At 39.2% G+C, this 18,533-nt stretch overlaps 1 protein-coding gene across 2 annotated transcripts in view; it reads left to right on the forward strand.

Annotated features, from left to right (window-relative positions):
* Nucleotides 1-17,331, forward strand: part of rbl2 (retinoblastoma-like 2 (p130)) — a 31,118-nt gene extending 13,787 nt beyond the window's left edge. The window contains exons 9-22 of one of the 2 annotated variants that reach the window (XM_062991545.1): nt 68-231; nt 1,392-1,504; nt 3,019-3,122; nt 3,229-3,366; nt 5,168-5,332; nt 9,179-9,272; nt 9,399-9,629; nt 11,530-11,789; nt 13,752-13,928; nt 14,047-14,118; nt 14,209-14,308; nt 15,594-15,811; nt 15,925-16,089; nt 16,879-17,331. In XM_062991545.1, coding sequence (XP_062847615.1) covers nt 68-231; nt 1,392-1,504; nt 3,019-3,122; nt 3,229-3,366; nt 5,168-5,332; nt 9,179-9,272; nt 9,399-9,629; nt 11,530-11,789; nt 13,752-13,928; nt 14,047-14,118; nt 14,209-14,308; nt 15,594-15,811; nt 15,925-16,089; nt 16,879-17,052 — 2,175 coding nt within the window. In that variant the 3' untranslated portion in view covers nt 17,053-17,331. Of the gene's footprint in view, nt 1-67; nt 232-1,391; nt 1,505-3,018; nt 3,123-3,228; nt 3,367-5,167; nt 5,333-9,178; nt 9,273-9,398; nt 9,630-11,529; nt 11,790-13,751; nt 13,929-14,046; nt 14,119-14,208; nt 14,309-15,587; nt 15,812-15,924; nt 16,090-16,878 lie in introns of both variants that reach the window. The other variant, XM_062991536.1, reaches the window with a different exon arrangement.
* The last annotated feature ends 1,202 nt before the right edge of the window (nt 17,332-18,533 follow it).

Genomic DNA, 18,533 nt, shown 5'->3' on the forward strand with positions numbered 1-18,533 from the left:
CAATCTAAGGTAAATGATGTGATTACTTAGTCTGAAATGACACCTACAGTATATGTTTACTTCATAGGCATCTGCTCTGAAAGTGTCCACTCCACTGACAGGCAGGGCGTATTTACAGGAGAGTGGGACCAGCACTCCAGTGTCCAGAACAATGCAAGGTGTTGCACGTCTGCACAGTCTCCTAGCAGGACTCAAACATGGACCGAGCCAGAGACTCAGAGACACGCTTAAGTAATACAGACCATACATATCAACATTTACAATTGCACAACATTACAGAATATGTCCACAGCATGTCTAAAATGTTAGCTTACATATCTGTGATTAATGCTATAGCTAAATAGCAATAAATCAGACATTGATGAGCTATATAGCCAAATATATTTGGACACCCCTTTAAATGATTTGAGTTTAGGTGTTTTAGCTGCTCCCACTGCATTCAGGTATATCCAGGCTGTGCATTGTCCTCCACCAGGAGGAACCCAGGGCCCACTGCACCTGTGTAAGGCCTAACAATGACTCTGGGAATTTCATCATGGTACCTAACAGCTGTCTGTTGGGTACCATTGGCATTCACATGGAGGTTTGTGTAACCCTCCAAGGATATGCCTCCCCGGACCATCACAGACATTTCACATTTACCACGGTGTCTCCGGACTCTTTCACATCTGTCACATGTGGTCAGTGTGAACCTGCTCTTATCTGTGAAGAGAACGGGGCACCAATGGCAAATGCCTCTTGAGCTGCACAGTGCTTGGCTGTGAGCACAGGACATTGGCGTACGTCAGGCCCTCATGCCACCCTTGTGGACTCAGTTGACAGCTTGGTCAGAAACATGTACATCATAGATACATAGATTTAATTTGGGTGGTGGGCCATTTTCAGAACTGCAATCACACTAACACGGTTATAACATTTTAGTGTGTGTTGTACTGGTATGAGTGCGTCAGGTGCAGCAGTGTTGTTGGGATTTTTAAACAGCTCAGTGTCAAAGGTGTGCCTTATTAGAACTGAGCCTGCTTCCAATTTAAACTGCAAATGCTTCCAATTTGGTAAAAACAGTTTAAGAAAGGCTCTTCTCTATATTAGCATGAATGTGCTGCTGTGCACGAAGAGAGGTCCATAAACACATGGTTCGACAAGATAGGGAGTGAGGAACCTGCACAAAGCCCTGACTTTATTTGCCTAATGGGCACAGGTACCCACATATTTTTGGCCATATAGTGCAGGTTAAGGGGGCATTTATTTATTTAAAAAAAAAACAATGTTAAAACCCTAAATTAAAATCTTAAATTAAAGAAAAGCACACAAAAAGCACTAATTATATGTTTTTGATATGCATATATTTGCAGACTGTGATTTAAATAAAATGTCTTAACTTTGAAACACAGGGCCTGTGCAAGAAACCCCAGTGAGGCCATTGCTGACAGACTGAAGGAGATGTCTGAAACCTTTCTCAAGACCTACGAAACTAAAGGGGATGAAAATAAAAGCCTTGCAAGAGGTTGGAAATCTTATCAAGTCTGTTGTATAAACACCATTCCTGGAAAAAATGGATATTTTGTAAAAAGCAAAAGATTTCCAGTGTTTTCACTGACCAATTGATTGCATTTTGTGCATATAAACAAATTTAGAATTTCATACCTCAATGCACTCAAAAAAGTTTGTAACCTTATTGGTTACAAATAGGATTTAATAGGATTTAATTACTTGGGAACTGAGGATACACATTTTAGCAGTTTGAGATCTGAGATAATATCAGGCCCAGAAAACTGCCTTGTATTTGAGCGTAGAGTTAATCTTTGACTTTGTATAATAGAGATTCAGATTGCATATTTTGTTGCAGCAGTAGACTGTGTAAAGAGAGAGCAGTTTTGCCTAGCCCAAATCTATTTTAGTAGCATGACATTTTGTCATTGAATGCCGTCTGAGGCCTCAAAAGTCACGCACATTTAACACAAGTTTCTGGTCTTGCTGTACACAGACCTCCCCAGATTTCCTGAATCTTTTCACAATATTATGTACAGTAGATGATGAAAGACCTAAATTATTTCTAAATTTGTATTGAGGAATGTTCTTTTTCAACTGATTGACATTTCCCTCATGACGTTTGGCACAAAGTTGTGAGCCACGACCCATCTTTGACTGAGCCTCTGGTGGATCCTCCTTTTATCACCTGTTACTAATTGACCTGCTTATTGCTCCTTTTGGCCTTCCCCATGCTTATCCATCAACATTCTCAAAGCAAACATCACATCTGTGGTGCACTTTGCTGGCATGAAACTATATTTCTTCCACTTCTCTTTCCCAGATTTTTATGCAGCTTTATGCTTTTATAGCTTTTTTACTTTTCATCTTTATGCTTTTATAGTAACTGCAGCTCTGCACATCATCCTTATTCATAAAAATTGGAACCGTTATGCTGCTTCTCCATTTTGCATGCTTCCTTCAATATTTTGTTAACAATCTAGTTCAAAAATCCATTGCCATCTCCCTTAAACATTAGTTTATGTTAAGAGAAAAGTTGCCCAGCACTAGGGTGGCACAACAGTCTATGCTAGCCCACCAACGCTGAGAGCTGGGATAAAATTTCAGTGCTACTTGACAGCCAGGCATCTTCATAGACACCATTGGCTAAGTCTTAGAGGGGTGGCCAAAGCCCTGCGATGGACAGGTGTCCTGTGCAGACTATTGCAAATCGTAATTGTGCCCAGTTTTTTCCGGTGAAAAAAGACCAGCCACAACTCTCACCAGGATAAAGCGGTTTTGGAAAATAAAGAGTTACAGAAAGCTACACAGTGAGTGCATGGGCAAAAGATCTAAAGCATATTGGTAGCTTATTAGGTAGTTGTTGGATTTAGAAGGAAAATGGGTCAAATTACTGTAATAAAAAAAATAGCTTTGTATTTTGAGCTGTACTGTGTAGCATTTGGTGTGTGGAAATTACTGTTCTATTTTGATCAGTAATATGACACTAATACACTTAAATATTTGTACCTGTCTGCACATTATTTGCAGATCTTGCAGTAAAATACTTTTGCCTGGCTGAGGCACTCTACTACAAAACTCTGGAAGGCATCATTGATCAGGAGAAGAGAAGACTTGGAGATAGTGACCTTTCTGTAAGTTTAAAGTTCTTTATAAAGAATCTTGTATGTGTCCTAATATTACATTTGACTCATTTAAATTCAGTATAAAGCACACGCTGAATGATCATGTCTTTTCCAGTGTATTCTAGAGCAAGACATGTTTCACCGTTCTCTGATAGCCTGCTGTTTGGAAATTGTAATGTTCTCCTACCACCCACCTGGTGAATTCCAGCGGGTCCTGCAGATTTTTGACATTCCGCCTTACCACTTTTACAAGGTATGTTAATACCAAACTAACAGTAAGATTCAATACACATGCAGATTTGGTGCTGCAAGCATACAGTGGGGGAAATAAGTATTTGATCCCCTGCTGATTTTGTAAGTTTACCCCCTTACAAAGACTTGAGCAGTCTATAATTTTTATGGAAGGTTTATTTTAACAGAGAGAGACAGAATATCAACAAAAAATCCAGAAAAAAAACATTAAATAAAAGTTATAAATTAATTTGTATTTAATTAAGGGAAATAAGTATTTGATCCCCTACCAACCAGCAAGAATTCTGACCCCCACAGACCGGTTATGTGCCCATGAGGCACACAAATTAGTCCTGTCCCTGTATAAAAGACTCCTGTCACAGAATCAGTTTCTTCCGTTCAAATCTCTCGACCACCATGGGCAAGACCAAAGAGCTATCAAAGGACGTCAGGGACAAGATTGTAGACCTGCACAAGGCTGGAATGGGCTACAAGACCATCAGCAAGAAGCTTGGTGAGAAAGAGACCACTGTTGGTGCGATAATTCGAAAATGGAAGAAATACAAGATCACAGTCAATCGCCCTCACTCTGGAGCTCCATGCAAGATCTCACCTGGTGGGGTAAGAATGATTCTGAGAAAGGTGAGGTCAGTCCAGAATTACACGGGAGGAGCTTGTCAATGATCTCAAGGGAGCTGGGAGCACAGTCACCAAGAAAACCATTAGTAACACACTTCGCCGTAATGGATTGAGATCCTGCAGTGCCCGCAAAGTCCCTCTGCTCAAGAAGGCTCATGTACAGGCCCGTCTGAAGTTTGCCAATGAACACCTGAATGATTCAGAGAAAGCTTGGGAGAATGTGATATGGTCAGATGAGACCAAAATTGAGCTCTTTGGCATCAACTCCACTCGCCGTGTTTGGAGGCAAAGAAATGCCCAGTGGGGGTGGTGTTCTTGGGGTCATATCCAGCATTTCTCTGCTCCCAGCTCCCTTGAGATCATTGACAAGCTCCTCCCATGTAATTCTGGACTGACCTCACCTTTCTCAGAATCATTCTTACCCCACCAGGTGAGATCTTGCATGGAGCTCCAGAGTGAGGGCGATTGACTATGATCTTGTATTTCTTCAATTTTCGAATTATCGCACCAACAGTGGTCTCTTTCTCACCAAGCTTCTTGCTGATGGTCTTGTAGCCCAGTCCAGCCTTGTGCAGGTCTACAATCTTGTCCCTGACATCCTTTGATAGCTCTTTGGTCTTGCCCATGGTGGTCGAGAGATTTGAACGGAAGAAACTGATTCTGTGACAGGAGTCTTTTATACAGGGACAGGACTAATTTGTGTGCCTTTTGTGCACATAACTGGTCTGTGGGGGTCAGAATTCTTGCTGGTTGGTAGGGGATCAAATACTTATTTCCCTTAATTAAATACAAATTAATTAAAAACTTTTATTTAATGTTTTTTTTTCTGGATTTTTTTGTTGATATTCTGTCTCTCTCTGTTAAAATAAACCTTCCATAAAAATTATAGACTGTTCAAGTCTTTGTAAGGGGGTAAACTTACAAAATCAGCAGGGGATCAAATACTTATTTCCCCCACTGTATATGCATTGTTATGTCATGTCACTATGCCGTCATCGCTTTGCAATGGTTGGCTGCACAGATATATCAGCTTTTTCTAATGCCCTCTGTCTTGTGTCACTTGTAGCAGAGTAGCCCAGGATATTGCAATGCAATGGCAACATTCATATAGCTTCAAGCATTTTATACTCAGAAAGCACTGATAGACATAGCAATGTTTTATTTTATTCCATTCTGTACCTCAGGTGATTGAGGTACTGGTTCGGGCGGAAGAGGGTCTGGTTAGAGAGGTGGTAAAGCATCTAAACCATGTGGAGGAGCAGGTGCTGGAGAGTCTGGCATGGAAAGAGAGTTCCCCAATCTGGGACAGCATCAAAGGGGCCAAGAATCATGTTCCATACTGCCAAGAGGTGAGACACAACACCTGTTCCAAAACCCATACATTATTAAGACTTGAAGACTGTATCCTATTAGTGTTTAATGCAATAACAGTCCAATCAGTTGAAACATTTAGTGTGCTAGAGTGTTTTACTGCTGTGCCACCTGAGTGCCCAAACAAGAACAATTTAAACAGTTCAACACAACTAATATAACAAGTGGTTTCTCCAAATTCAACACTAAATGCTACTTTTAATGACTACTGCAGTCTCAGAATTTTTCAACCCTCTGAACAAAATCCCTCAGAGCAGACATTTGCAAATCAGGTGTTGTCTCAAGCACATCTGATGCAATTAATCAAGGTGTTCATAAGTTGCATCAAATAAGAAAAAATACATCAAATACCTGGACTGGCTGAGAATTTGTTGACTGTAATGTTTGATTGCATGTTAGAATATAAAGTCAAGAGAATTGTCAAAAAAACTGCACAAACAGGGACAATTATACAAAAAGATAGTAAAGGCACTGCATGTTTCTAGAGATACACTTGGAAGCATAGTTCACAAAGTTAAAGGAACACTGACTGCAATACCTGGATTACCATAGTAAGCATCCTAAATGCTAACGGTCTACATGCCCAAACATCCAAAAGCACAAGTTGGCTACAATATACTCCAAAAGCCACAGAGGTTTTGGGATTATGTTCTATGGAACAATAAAGCAAAAGGCCTATGTATCAACAGTATGTCTGGAGAAGGAAGAATGAAACATACACTAAAAAAAGAACACTGCCTCTAGCAAAGCATGGCATTGGCTCAGTGATCCTCTGGGGCTGCTTTGCTTTCTATGGCACAAGAAAACTTAAGCATGCAGAGGGCATGATTTAATTAAGTATCAGGAAATCCTAGGAGAAAATGTCATGCCTTCTGTGAGGAAGCTGAAGCTTGGGTGTCACTGGAGCTTCCAACACGACAGTGATCCCAAGCATACCTCACAGGCCACCAAGGCTTGGTTTCAGAGGAAGTCCTGAAAGATTTTAGAATGGCCTTAACAGGCACCCGACTTGAACCACATAGAAAATCTTTGGTGGGATTGCAGCACGCAAACGCAATAATATTAGCAAAGTGGAGGCCATTGTCCATGAAGAACTCCTCTGGAAAATGCTGCCAGAAGCTGGTGTCTGGCTATGCATGACATTTGCAGCAGGTCATAATGGAGAAAGGGTGCTCTATTGAGTTCTAAAGATGATTGTCATGAAAGGGCTGAATAATTCTGAGACTGCATTAAAAGTAGCATTTTGTGTTAAAATTGGAGAAATGCCTTGTTATATTAGTTGTGTTGAGCTATTTAAATTGTTCTTGTTTGTTTGGTTCATTGCAAACATCTTATATTCAAATTTTGCTAATACGCCTAATTTGCAATGGGGGTGAATAATTTTGATTGCAACTATACTATATACACTACCGGTCAAAAGTTTTAGAACACCCCAATTTTTGCAGTTTTTTTATTGAAACTCAAGCAGTTCAAGTCCAATGAATAGCTTGAAGTGGTATAAAGGTAAGTGCTGAACTGTCAGAGATTAAAAAAAGTGGTTACCCTAAACTGAAAAATAATGTACATTTCAGCATTATACAAAATGGCCTTTTTCAGGGAACAAAAAATGGGTTAACAACTTAAAGCTGTTCTGCAGTAATGGAGGTTGATCAAGCCTTTAAAGTTGGTGCTACCAATTCCTAGGGGTCTTCCAATTTTTCTTGATTGCTTACAACCCCCTTTGTCTGCATAAAAGTAGTGTTGGAACACACTGTGGTACCATCCCCTTGTGAGTATTATTTGAACATGTATTCTTCTGCAGAAAGTATTGTGTTGCTATAAAAATGGCAAGAAAAATGCAATTAACAATGGAAGAGAGACAGACCATCATAACACTTAAAAATATAGGTCTTTTCTATAGAAAAATAGAAAATCAAGTTGTCAGTGAGTACAGCTTCCTTCACCATCAAAAGGTACTTAGAAACTGGGGCAAACTCTGACAGGAAGAGGTCTGGCAGACCCAAAGCCACAACAGAATTAGAAGACAAGTTTCTGAGAGTCAACAGCTTGTGTGATAGGCGGCATTCAACAGCTTCAAGCACAGCTTAATAGTGGTCGTAGTAAGCAAGCCTCAGTTTCAACTGTGAAGAGAGGACTTCGAGTTGCAGGTTTGACAGGTTGAGTTGCAGCAAGAAAGCCATTGCTAAGATGTCAGAATAAGAAAAAGAGGCTTGCCTGGGCCATGAAACACCGCCAATAGACTATTGAAGACTGGAAGAAGGTGTTATGGACTGATGAATCAAAATCTTTGAATATTTGAAATCTTTGGTGTATCACGCAGGATTTATGTACGCCGTAGAGTAGGCGAAAGGATGGTTCCTCAGTGTGTGACATCAACTGTCAAACATGGAGGAGGAAGCGTGATGGTCTGGGGCTGTTTTGCTGGATCCAGGGTCGGTGACTTGTACGGAGTGAGAGGTACCCTGAACCAAAACGGCTACCACAGCATTCTACAGCACCATGCAGTACCCTCTGGGATGCGCGTAGTTGGTCAGGGGTTCATCCTACAGCAAGATAATGACCCAAAACATAAGTCCAATCTTTGCCAGGACCTTTGGAAAAAAGAACAAGATGGTAAGCTTGAAAACATGGAGTGGCCAGCACAGTCTACAGATTTAAACCCCATTGAGCTGGTTTGGGATTAACTGGACAGAAGAGTGAAAGCAAAGCAGCCTACATGTGCCACACATTTATGGGAACTTCTGCAACAGAGTTGGGAAGAACTTTCTAAAGAATATTTAATTTCCATTGTAGAAAGAATGCCACGAGTGTGTTCAGCTGTTTTATATGCCAAAGGTATCTACTTTAATGAATCAAACTTTTATAATACATTTTGGTTTATAAATTAATTCCATGATTTATTTTTTTAACTTCAGTTGTTTTTTTGTTCTGTGTCTTCATTTCAGAGTACAATAAGACATTAAACTGCATAAATTTCAATAAAAACTGGAAAAATTGGGGTGTTTTTTATATATATATATATATATATATATACAGTATATATAAATATTTAATATTATTATTTGTAGTATATAGTATATTGTTTCAAATGACAGTCCTTTCATTTTCAAATGTTCACTTTTGAAATGTTACATTTTGTTATTAGTTATTTATGTTTGTAAATTGTTGTGTTTCATATCTTTGTATTGTCAATGTTATTGTAGTTTTGGCGTAATGTGGTAATATTAGAGACTCTGTTGTTTTAAATTTGATATTTAGTTTTTATATCTTTCTATTTTTTTATTATTTTAGTAACTGTATTTCCATATAGAAAGTCACACACACTGTACTGATGTTACGTCATTACAATGATCACTTTCTCATCTTGCAAGCCTTTACAAGCATCTTAGATATTCCAACTTTCCCCATAAATTGCATGTCCAACCAACAGGTATAGATAAAATTCATTGTGCCTAGTTAGTAACCACTAAATGTATTTTAGAAATAGAAATATCTGCCATTAACAACTAAATCTGTTCTTTTCCTCACTATGCTAAATTGGTAAAGCTCAGTTACATTTGAAAAAGCATTGATTTAAAATTATGAATTGGCGCATTAAGGTATAGTGTTTACAACAATCAGATTTTTGCCTGTTTTTGTTCTTTTACAGCTGCAATTGAACTATTTTTTTTATATTTTAGTTGATAATCACTTTAAAACCTTGCATGTTTTAGGCAGTTTTTACTATACTTATCAGATTTATAAATGAGGTACTCCAAGTCTAAATCAAGATTAAATTCTAACCAATTATAATATATAATAATAATAATGTCTGTATATGTTAGGTAATGCCGCCTCAGTACCTGGAGGATGGATCAGACAGCCCTCACAACCACAAAATTAATGAACTCGGTGCTAAAATTGCAGGAGCAGGAAAAGGTAATGTTAACTGTAATATACAATGAATAAGAAACTTTAATACAGGACTTCTGTCCTGCTCATTTTATTTTCGTCTGGTTTACTAAAGCTCTTGTTCAGAGTGTTTCAATACTGTTTCTTCATCAGGTGTGTCCCCGGCTTCGACTAGTCTTCATAATCGCTACAGCTCTCCTCCAACAAGCTCAGTATGCAAACGACTTTTTGTAGACTCAGAGGCGTCCTCTGACTCTGCTGCACCTGTCAGGGTCTGCCAGCCATCCCTGGTCAGCACTATACCTGCAGGCCAGACTGTTGTCACGATGGCTACTGCTACTGTTACTGCTAACAATGGTCAGACTGTTACTATACCTGTACAAGGTAAGTAAAATACTTTAATATTAATAATGTTCTACTTCTATGTTGTTTTTACTGTATAAGAAGCCCTGTTAGTAGTTTTTACTGTATAATAAGTTCTATGAAATGAGTACCATAATAAATAAACCATAATGTATTGTCTAGTTTAGAGAGAAATTGCATCTACACAATTTTCTACTGACCAATATCAATTTTATCAGCCCTTTAATTCTTAATAAAATTTACACTCCATCAAATTACACTCCATTATATGGTAACAAAGATTACAGTAGCTCCCCCTTCTGGAGGAACTTCTACCTGCTGAATGTGAGTGAGTGTGTAAGTCTGTGCTATATAGCCAGATTCATATAGTTCCAGGTTCCAGGTGCTTTATATCTGAAAAAACTTTTGATAAACAAATTACAGCTGTCTGTTGTCATCCAAAGCTGCACAATTCAACACTTAAATCTGATCTCTATGTATATGCAATGGTAAACTGAGAATGTAGGTGGTTAAAGTGACTTGTTTTTTTGTGTATTTTGTGTATGCATGTTATTTTGACTACAGAATGTTCTTATATGGAATATACTGTACATTACAGTCATTTGATATACATACACTGAATGGTCACTGGCAGATGGCATATGATCACTGTGACGTAACCACCAATTGGGGGCACTTTATCAGTCTTCTGTTAACCTGTTCACTGCACAACAGAGGGCAATATTTACCAGCTCTGAATAAATGGCGCAACTTGAGCAACGTTGACTGCGGACAGATAGTTGGAGCCCGGAGGTGTGGTGCCAGTGTTTTAGCAACAGCTGTACTTGTGGGCTCTTTTAGTACCACGGTATCACGGGTGTACCAAGAGTGGAGGATCCATCAACAAACACCCAGCCAAAGGTCACTCAGCGGCCGGCCACGTGTGGTTGATCTGAGAGGCAAGCATTGCGTGTCATGACTGGTATCCACGTGCCACAGTTGAACAGCTCACCCACCAGTACAACAGAGGGCAAGCGCAACCAATTTCGGCCAAAACCATATGACGTACACTGTGTCGACCAAGGCACAACAGCCATAGGCCAAGACGTGTGCCACTGTTGACCACCTGTCATCACAACCAACGCCTTGCATTGGCCAAAGAAAGGCGTCAAAGAACCCTGGAAATATGAAAGGCGGTCGTCTGGACTTAGGAGTCCCATTTTCTGTTGCCACCTTGTCTATTTCCTAATTAGTCAAAAAGATGGACCAACCCATTCTTACCCAGGTGTTTATTATGCCATTGATCGTTCAGTGTATATCCATCCAAAAATGCTGTATTGACTGGCAGGGAGCACAGATTACAGTAACTTGCGCATCTGCCATGGCTGGTTCCTTTAATCAGCAGTCTCTGCGCCTTATGAAGCACAATTCACTTCAGCTGGAGGAGTCCCTTTAAAATCCCAGTCTTTCTGCCAGATAGCTTTTCTGTTAATTCTGCACATCTCTCTCTCTGAGGTTGTGATGCAGGGCTTGATTCAACATGCCAGCAACAAACCAGAAACACTTATCTAAAAGTATTTTAATTAGTGGTAGGAATTTACCTCAAATGTATACTGGACATCAAGTATCACTAAGGAATCAAGTCAAAGTCAATAAATAAGAAGTCAATCAATCCCACACTGGACATGTCTCAGCTCTCTTACATTCATGCCACAGGCAACAAGCACACAGGAGAAACAGACAGTTTTTTTTTTATATAGTGTTAATGCTTATACAGATAATTACACAGCTGTGTTTTAACATGTAGCAGTGTTTAACATGGGTTCTCTCTTGCTGTATGTGTTTTGAGTCTTTTGTTTCAGTATTTGTAAGGGCCCAATTAAAAAGCATTTTGCAAATAATTCCAAGCTAATGTATGTTCATCTAATCTTCCACTCTGTAGGTATAGCCAATGAGAGTGGGGGCATTACATTTATTCCGGTTCCAATGAAAATGACTGGGCAGAGTGGAACAGGCCTACAGCCTCTTACTGCCCAGGCTTTGACTGGAACACTGAACACCCAACAGCTGACAGCCACTATGTCTGCTGGCACTGCTCACAACAACCCAACATCCAGTAAGCAAGCCAAGATGAGCCCTCAGCAGGGAACTCCTCCCAACAGAGCACAAAGAACGGGATCTCTTTGTCTGTTCTTTCGCAAGGTGAGCAAGGACATTGCTGTGGCTTAAAGCATAAGCAGCTCAACATAATGACTAAGCAGTTATATATCAAATTGCTGATTCTAGCAGGCTGTGTTGGATTTAAATTATTAATTGAAATGCAAGTGTATCAGCAAAACAAGGATTAAAGCACGAGCATGTTGGAGTTCTTACACACTATATGGACAAAAGTATTGGGACAAAAAAGGTGCTAACAGGTGTAATTAATCAATTATATAATGAAAATTATATGCTTCCAACTTTGCAGAACATTTTTCTGTTCCCACATGACTGTGCCCCTGTGGAGTTTAAAAAAGTGGCCTGCATAGAGCCCTGACCTCAGCCCCACTGAACAACTTTGGAATTAACTGGAACATCAGTTGAGGCTTTCTCGACCAACATCAGTGGCCAGTCATACAACTGCTCTATCAACTGAATGGGCACAAATTCCCAAAGTCATACTTCAAAGTCTTGTGAGAAGCTTTTCTCTGGCTGTTGTTACAACTGAAAAGATCACAAAGAGGTTACTTAGTTTTAATACCATTTGTTTTTTAAATGGAATGTCCAACAAGCTCACAATTGGGTGTCAAAATACTTTTGGCCATATAATGTATGTACAAGAGGTGTTTTAAGAACCTCAACACACTCGTGCTTAAATCCTTGTTCTAATAATACTTGTGTTTTTATTGCTAATTTAAACCCAGGAGATGTTAAGATGCACAGTGTAATAGGGATGTAACGATGCACCACAAGGCAGTTAAAAATCAGTGCACATGTGCCACGATTCGAATCGGTTTACATGTAAAATGAATCGATATTCACTTTAAACAGCAGAGGGTGCAACAGAGTTGTACGGGATTTTCCAGCCAAATTTATTTGTGACGATACTTCTCTACTCTTTATTTGTATTATTCATTTATTTATTTAATGTGGGATTTGTTTTAAAATGGCAAAAATGGCAAAATGGTTTAAAAAAGGGCATTCATTATTTAGATAAATAAAAGATTTCATTTAATTTTTTTAAAGAGAAATAATAAAAGGAAACTTTGTCATAATTTGTTAAAATTCAATTTCATTTTGTTTAAAAAAAATTCAAGAAAAAATCGTATTGTGAATCCAGTATCGTGAATCATATCGCATCGTGGGTAGAGTGTATTGTTACATCCCTACAGTGTAATATTATTTTATCATTTAATTGTTTTATCTTTATCCTGATCAGGGTCACATTGGGTCTAGCTTCCCCTGGAATCACTGGGCACAAGGCAGGAATAACCTGATGAAGGTGCTAATATATCACAGGACTTCAGCCATCCCTCCCTCTCAGACATAGCCAATCATGTATGTGTAGATACTCAGCCAGCCAGTAGCATTGCTGAGATTCAAACACTTACTAGCCCCTGATGAAGCAATCCATGCCAATCCAGTTTATCTCTGGTATTTATTGTCCTTCCCTAAGTCCTGTCATTCCACCACCCTCAGTGGTGACATGTGGGTGCTTTGTCACATGCTCAAAGTAACGTAACTTGTGAGACTTATTGTGGTTCAGTAGCTTCTTTTCCATTCTGACCATCTTGTAAACTTGCTCAGTGGTCATCATCTTCCTCCATAATAGTTTAAGCAGTTTTCTGATTCACCTGTTCTCAAAAGCCTGGATGTGTCATTCTTGCTATTTTCAGTGTTTTCTCTAGGCTTCACATCCGTCCTAACTACCTGTTCTGTCGTGAATGTAACCAAAGTGTAAAATATGATGTTAAAAACGTAAAAAAAGAAACTAACAAACCATATCCTTGTCAGTGTGACCATCACCATGATGCCTATTGCCATTCTTCATTTCACTGCAGCACATTCTGCATTATTCGATACTTTACTTCCTGAATATAAGAATGAAGTTTGAATGTATATGTGTGCAGAAGTCATAGTTAGCCCAAAGCGTTCTGACCTTATTTTATACCTGGTGTGTATCAGGTGTATCACCTGGCCAGTGTGCGTCTGAGAGATCTGTGTGCGAGGCTGGACATTGGTACAGATCTGCGCAGGAAGATCTGGACCTGTTTTGAATACTCACTGGTAAACTGCACTGAGCTGATGATGGATCGACACCTCGACCAGCTGCTCATGTGTGCCATCTATGTTATGACTAAGGTGAGAGAGACAATGAAAAAAGTTGCATCAAATAAACCCTTGTAAGTATGTGTTAATAGAAGAAAAAATGTGTATTGTACTGCTCTGTACGCTGCCCTCTCTTTTTTTTGTTGAGCAGGTAACTAAAGAGGACAAATCGTTTCAGAACATTATGAAGTGCTACAGGTCTCAGCCTCAGGCCAGCAGCAGTGTAAGAACTGACAGCATTTTAGTTACAGACAGTATACTTTAAAACTGAATACTGAGGATGATGATTATAATGATAATGATCATATTGCAGGTGTACAGGAGTGTTTTGATATCCAGAAGAAGAAGACAGCAGTCAGGCAACAGTAAAAGCAGTAGACAGGAGTCGCCATCTGAGGGAGGGCATGAACAAGGTAACAACTTATACTCCACTGTTTTATTTGATCTTTAACTGATAAATAAAGGTTCAGTGGTACCTTGTAACTTGACGTCAGCGAAATTGAAATCTTTCAAACTCGATGCCCTTCATCAAGAAATTTGTACCTTTAAACTCAACATTTTCCTTAAACTCAATGTGTGCGACTGACAGTTTGCTCAGTGCTTGGCTTTAGCATTGTGGTAAAACGTCATCAAAGTTCTTTGAGACGAATCAGCATTTGTGTGGAATAACCGTCAAATCCACTCTGAAAGTGTCCACATGTATCTGTGTTTAGCTGGATTTTCCTCCTGTTTCACTTTTAAACTGGTGTTATAGCTCGGGGTGCTCAGAAATGGTGAGAATCAGATTTCCTGAGAAAGTCTAAAATGCTTATTGTTAAAAAAAAAAGTGACAATGTAGTAATGTATTAAAAGAATGATACAGGAACATTAAACCTCTCTTAGTTATTACTGCTCATAAGTTCTCTCCACTAATGAAATTTCTCACTCGTTGTTTTAGTACAATGTCACGTTAAGCTTTGTGTACCACACTACATAGAAAATAACTGCACAGCCAGTGCAAAAACTATTTTATTGTTTTATTGTATTTAACTGTTTTGCAATCCTATTTCAGTGTTTTTTATATTATATTTGTGTTATTTTTAGTGTATAAGTGTCAAAAACAACCCCATTTTTTTACATTAGCCTAAAATGTATGCAGTTCCACAGGACCACAAAACGCATTAACAGGTTTCCCATACAATCCTTATGGAAAAAAAATACCTTGAAACACAAAGCCTTTAAAACTTGGCACCATTCCCAGAACCAACTGCCGTTGAATTTCAAGGTACCACTGTACCATAATACAACCACACACCAATGCCCCTTTCCAATGGAAACTCACCAAACCAAACAAAAAATAGAAGAACACTGTCGCCTCACAGCAAGAAGGTTCGATCCCCAGGTGGGGCGGTCCGGGCCCTTTCTGTGTGGAGTTTGCATGTTCTGCCCGTGTCTGCGTGGGTTTCCTCCGGGAGCTCCGGTTTTCTCCCACAGTCCAAAAACATGCTAGTGAGGTGAACTGGAGATACAAAATTGTCCATGACTGTGTTTGACATTAAAACTTGTGAACTGATGAACCTTGTGTAACGAGTAACTACCGTTATGAATGTAACCAAAGTGTAAAACATGACATTAAAATCCTAATAACAAACAAACCTTTGTACAGCATTAAACATTTGTAATACAAAAAGTGCATTTCTCTCTCTCTCTAAGCAACAGTCAGTGATGACAGCAGTCCAGTCTCTATGCGTTCCACGAGTACACTGCCCCTACCTCAACCTGGCAGTGCCTCCTCTACACCAATCTGCACCCATGGGCCAGAGCCAGAGAAGGAGGAGGAAGAGCGAGGGGACCTGATTCGCTTCTACAATAATGTCTACATCAAACAGATCAAACAGTTTGCCCTGCGCTACTCCTCCAGCTCTCTTAAAGCCGGGGTGGGTGCAGTAGCTTTTCTGGGAAACATTTCATGTTTTGTTTGATGCAGTAATTTCTAAATTTTTTGATTTGCTAATCTGTGACTTTTATTCATGATTTGTGATGTGTGTAGGCAGAGACGCCACCTCTGTGTCCGTATCCATCGCTCAGGATCGGCTCACCACGCAGAGTTCTCCTTTCTCACAACCACTCCATTTATATATCTCCCCACAAAAGCGGCAGTCCTCTTACTCCCCGAGACAAGATCTACTACTACATCTGTTCCAGTCCTTCAAATGTAAAGAGAAACAGACCGACACATGAACACATTTTTCTCCCGATTTAGCGCACTCAGTTTTGTCTTCCGCTGCTTAGAGATTGAGATTGCATCCAAAGAGAGCACATCGCTGTACACACCTCTTCCGACACGTGCACAGACCTCCTCTTCTCGCCCCTGCATTCTGCACAGGCGTCTCTTCCGCCTCTCAGGGTCCTTACACAGCGTATGAAGACCCACCCACCCACACATAGTCTGGCCCCCACCCTGCAGATATGGTGGCCAATTGGTATCTGCTGCAGGCACTGCCAATTATGCCCGCCAGATGGCGCCCAGCCGACCGGTGGCAACACAGAGTTTCGAACTGAGGAATTCAGAAACTCTGTGCTGGTGTGCTAGCGGAATATCCTGCTGCGCCACCTGGGCACCACTCACACAGTTTCTAACGTGTAAAATTTGTTGCCAGTTTATCTGCCTTTTACCTACAATACATTTATTTGCCTTTTTATTACATCCTCCCATAATAGATGCCCTTTGTAGGTATACGAAAACTGACTGGAGCTCATCATTTATGGCATTTAGTGGATGCTATCCAAAGCAACTTTTAAACTGTGACCAAATACAATCAAAGCAATTGAGCGCCTAACAGTGCCAAACTGGCAGTAAAGAAAAATCAAAAAGTAACATAAAAATATAGGGGTGAATGTTAAAGCTGTGGCACAAGGTGTAGCTAGGAAACTGACAACTTGGTATTGCTTTGATATATCTCTATGTCTCATCTGATTTAAATTTTCCCCTGTGATTTCCCAGCGGCTGCAGGAGATTAACAGTATGCTCCGCACGGGTGAAACGCCCACCAAGAAGCGCTGCATGGTTCTAGAGGAGGAGCAGCAGTCTCCTGCAAAGAGGCTGTGCCAGGAGAACCAAAATGCCCTTCTCCGCCGCCTGCAGGATGTGGCCAATGATCGCAACTCTTCTCATTAATCAGCAGACAATCGCACAGTTCTGAGGTCCAAATGTACAGGATCGAACCACATAAACAAGGCTTATTCTTATACACCAGGAGTTAAGAGAATGTCACACATTGCAAGACTCGGATCTTGCCAAAAGATTTTTTTTTTTTTTTTTAATACATTCACATGAAGTTTTAACTATTTTAATACACCTGCTTATTATTTAACATAGTTTATAAAGAGCTTATGGGAATTTATGCTTTAGTATAGAGTGTAAATACATATAAATCATAATCTTATATTAATATATTATATTCAGTTCATTCAATATATCATTACATACTTTTCCTCAAAACATACCATACTATGTTTTACAAAGATGTCTGAAAAACCATTAAATAATTTTAAAAATTGCCACTTTTCACATTGTACTGGCTTTTGAAAATATATTTTCATAAAAGAATTTTATATTGTAAAGTTCATTTTCATAAATAAGAAATGATCGTACCTGTAAATACATTTTGTTTAAGTGTAATAGTTGTGTGATTTATAAAGCTAATATATTTATGCAATTTTCTAACTTTTGTTAGAGAAGAATTACAGACCAGCATCTAATATGACATGTGAATAGTGTATGCTGTATTCCAGTTAAAATATATATTTATTGTCCTTCTGTCCTGCATCTGCATGGTACAAGTGAGAGATAAATCTTTTCTCTTTTCTTACATTTTTTGTAGAAAGTATTATTTTACTTTATTAGTGAAAGTGTGTGTTGTCATTTTTAAAGTGTGATAGTACAATTCATGTTTATCATGTTAAAAAGAAAAGTGCCTTTTTCTCTCCTTGCCTTTCTTCAACATTGTATCTTCGGTTAACATAGAACTTGCATGAGTTTTCTCATATGGTATTGAATAAATGACAAAAATGAAATGACATTTGGAACTTCAGTATGATTTTTTTTTGGCACGTTTATGCATAGGCAGAGGTATTAGAAGTCTGTTGGGGCTAAAGCTTCCCATAAAACTGAGGGGAATAAAAGAAAAATTAATAGCATCATATCAGCACATGTACATATCAGCATGAAATTCACTCTCAGGCTGAGCATGGAAATTTGACTGCTGTTGTGTTCCAAATACCATTCTACATCCTAAATAGTGTGCTTTATTAGATTCTCACCAATTCTATGGCTACTATTTTAAGCACACTTGACAGAATATTGTGTGCACATTGCATTGACAGCGAGTATATGTCAATTTTAACCACTTTTTTTATATGCACTTTGTAAAACAGGGCATTTAATTTTAGGATTTGACTGTCAGTATTTTGTTGACAGTTTGTTCGCTTGCACCTGCACATTGCAGCCCTGATCATACGCTGTAATAAACCTCATTGATCAAATACTGTATTTGTTTGGAAAGCGTAGGCTATTATTTGAACAGTACACTGGCTAATAAAACTTGTTGTCACATCTAACACATCTACCACTGGGACAGTGGTAGCCTAGTGGGTAGA

This window comes from Trichomycterus rosablanca, chromosome 1 (assembly GCF_030014385.1).
Source record: "Trichomycterus rosablanca isolate fTriRos1 chromosome 1, fTriRos1.hap1, whole genome shotgun sequence".
Lineage (NCBI taxonomy): Eukaryota > Metazoa > Chordata > Actinopteri > Siluriformes > Trichomycteridae > Trichomycterus > Trichomycterus rosablanca.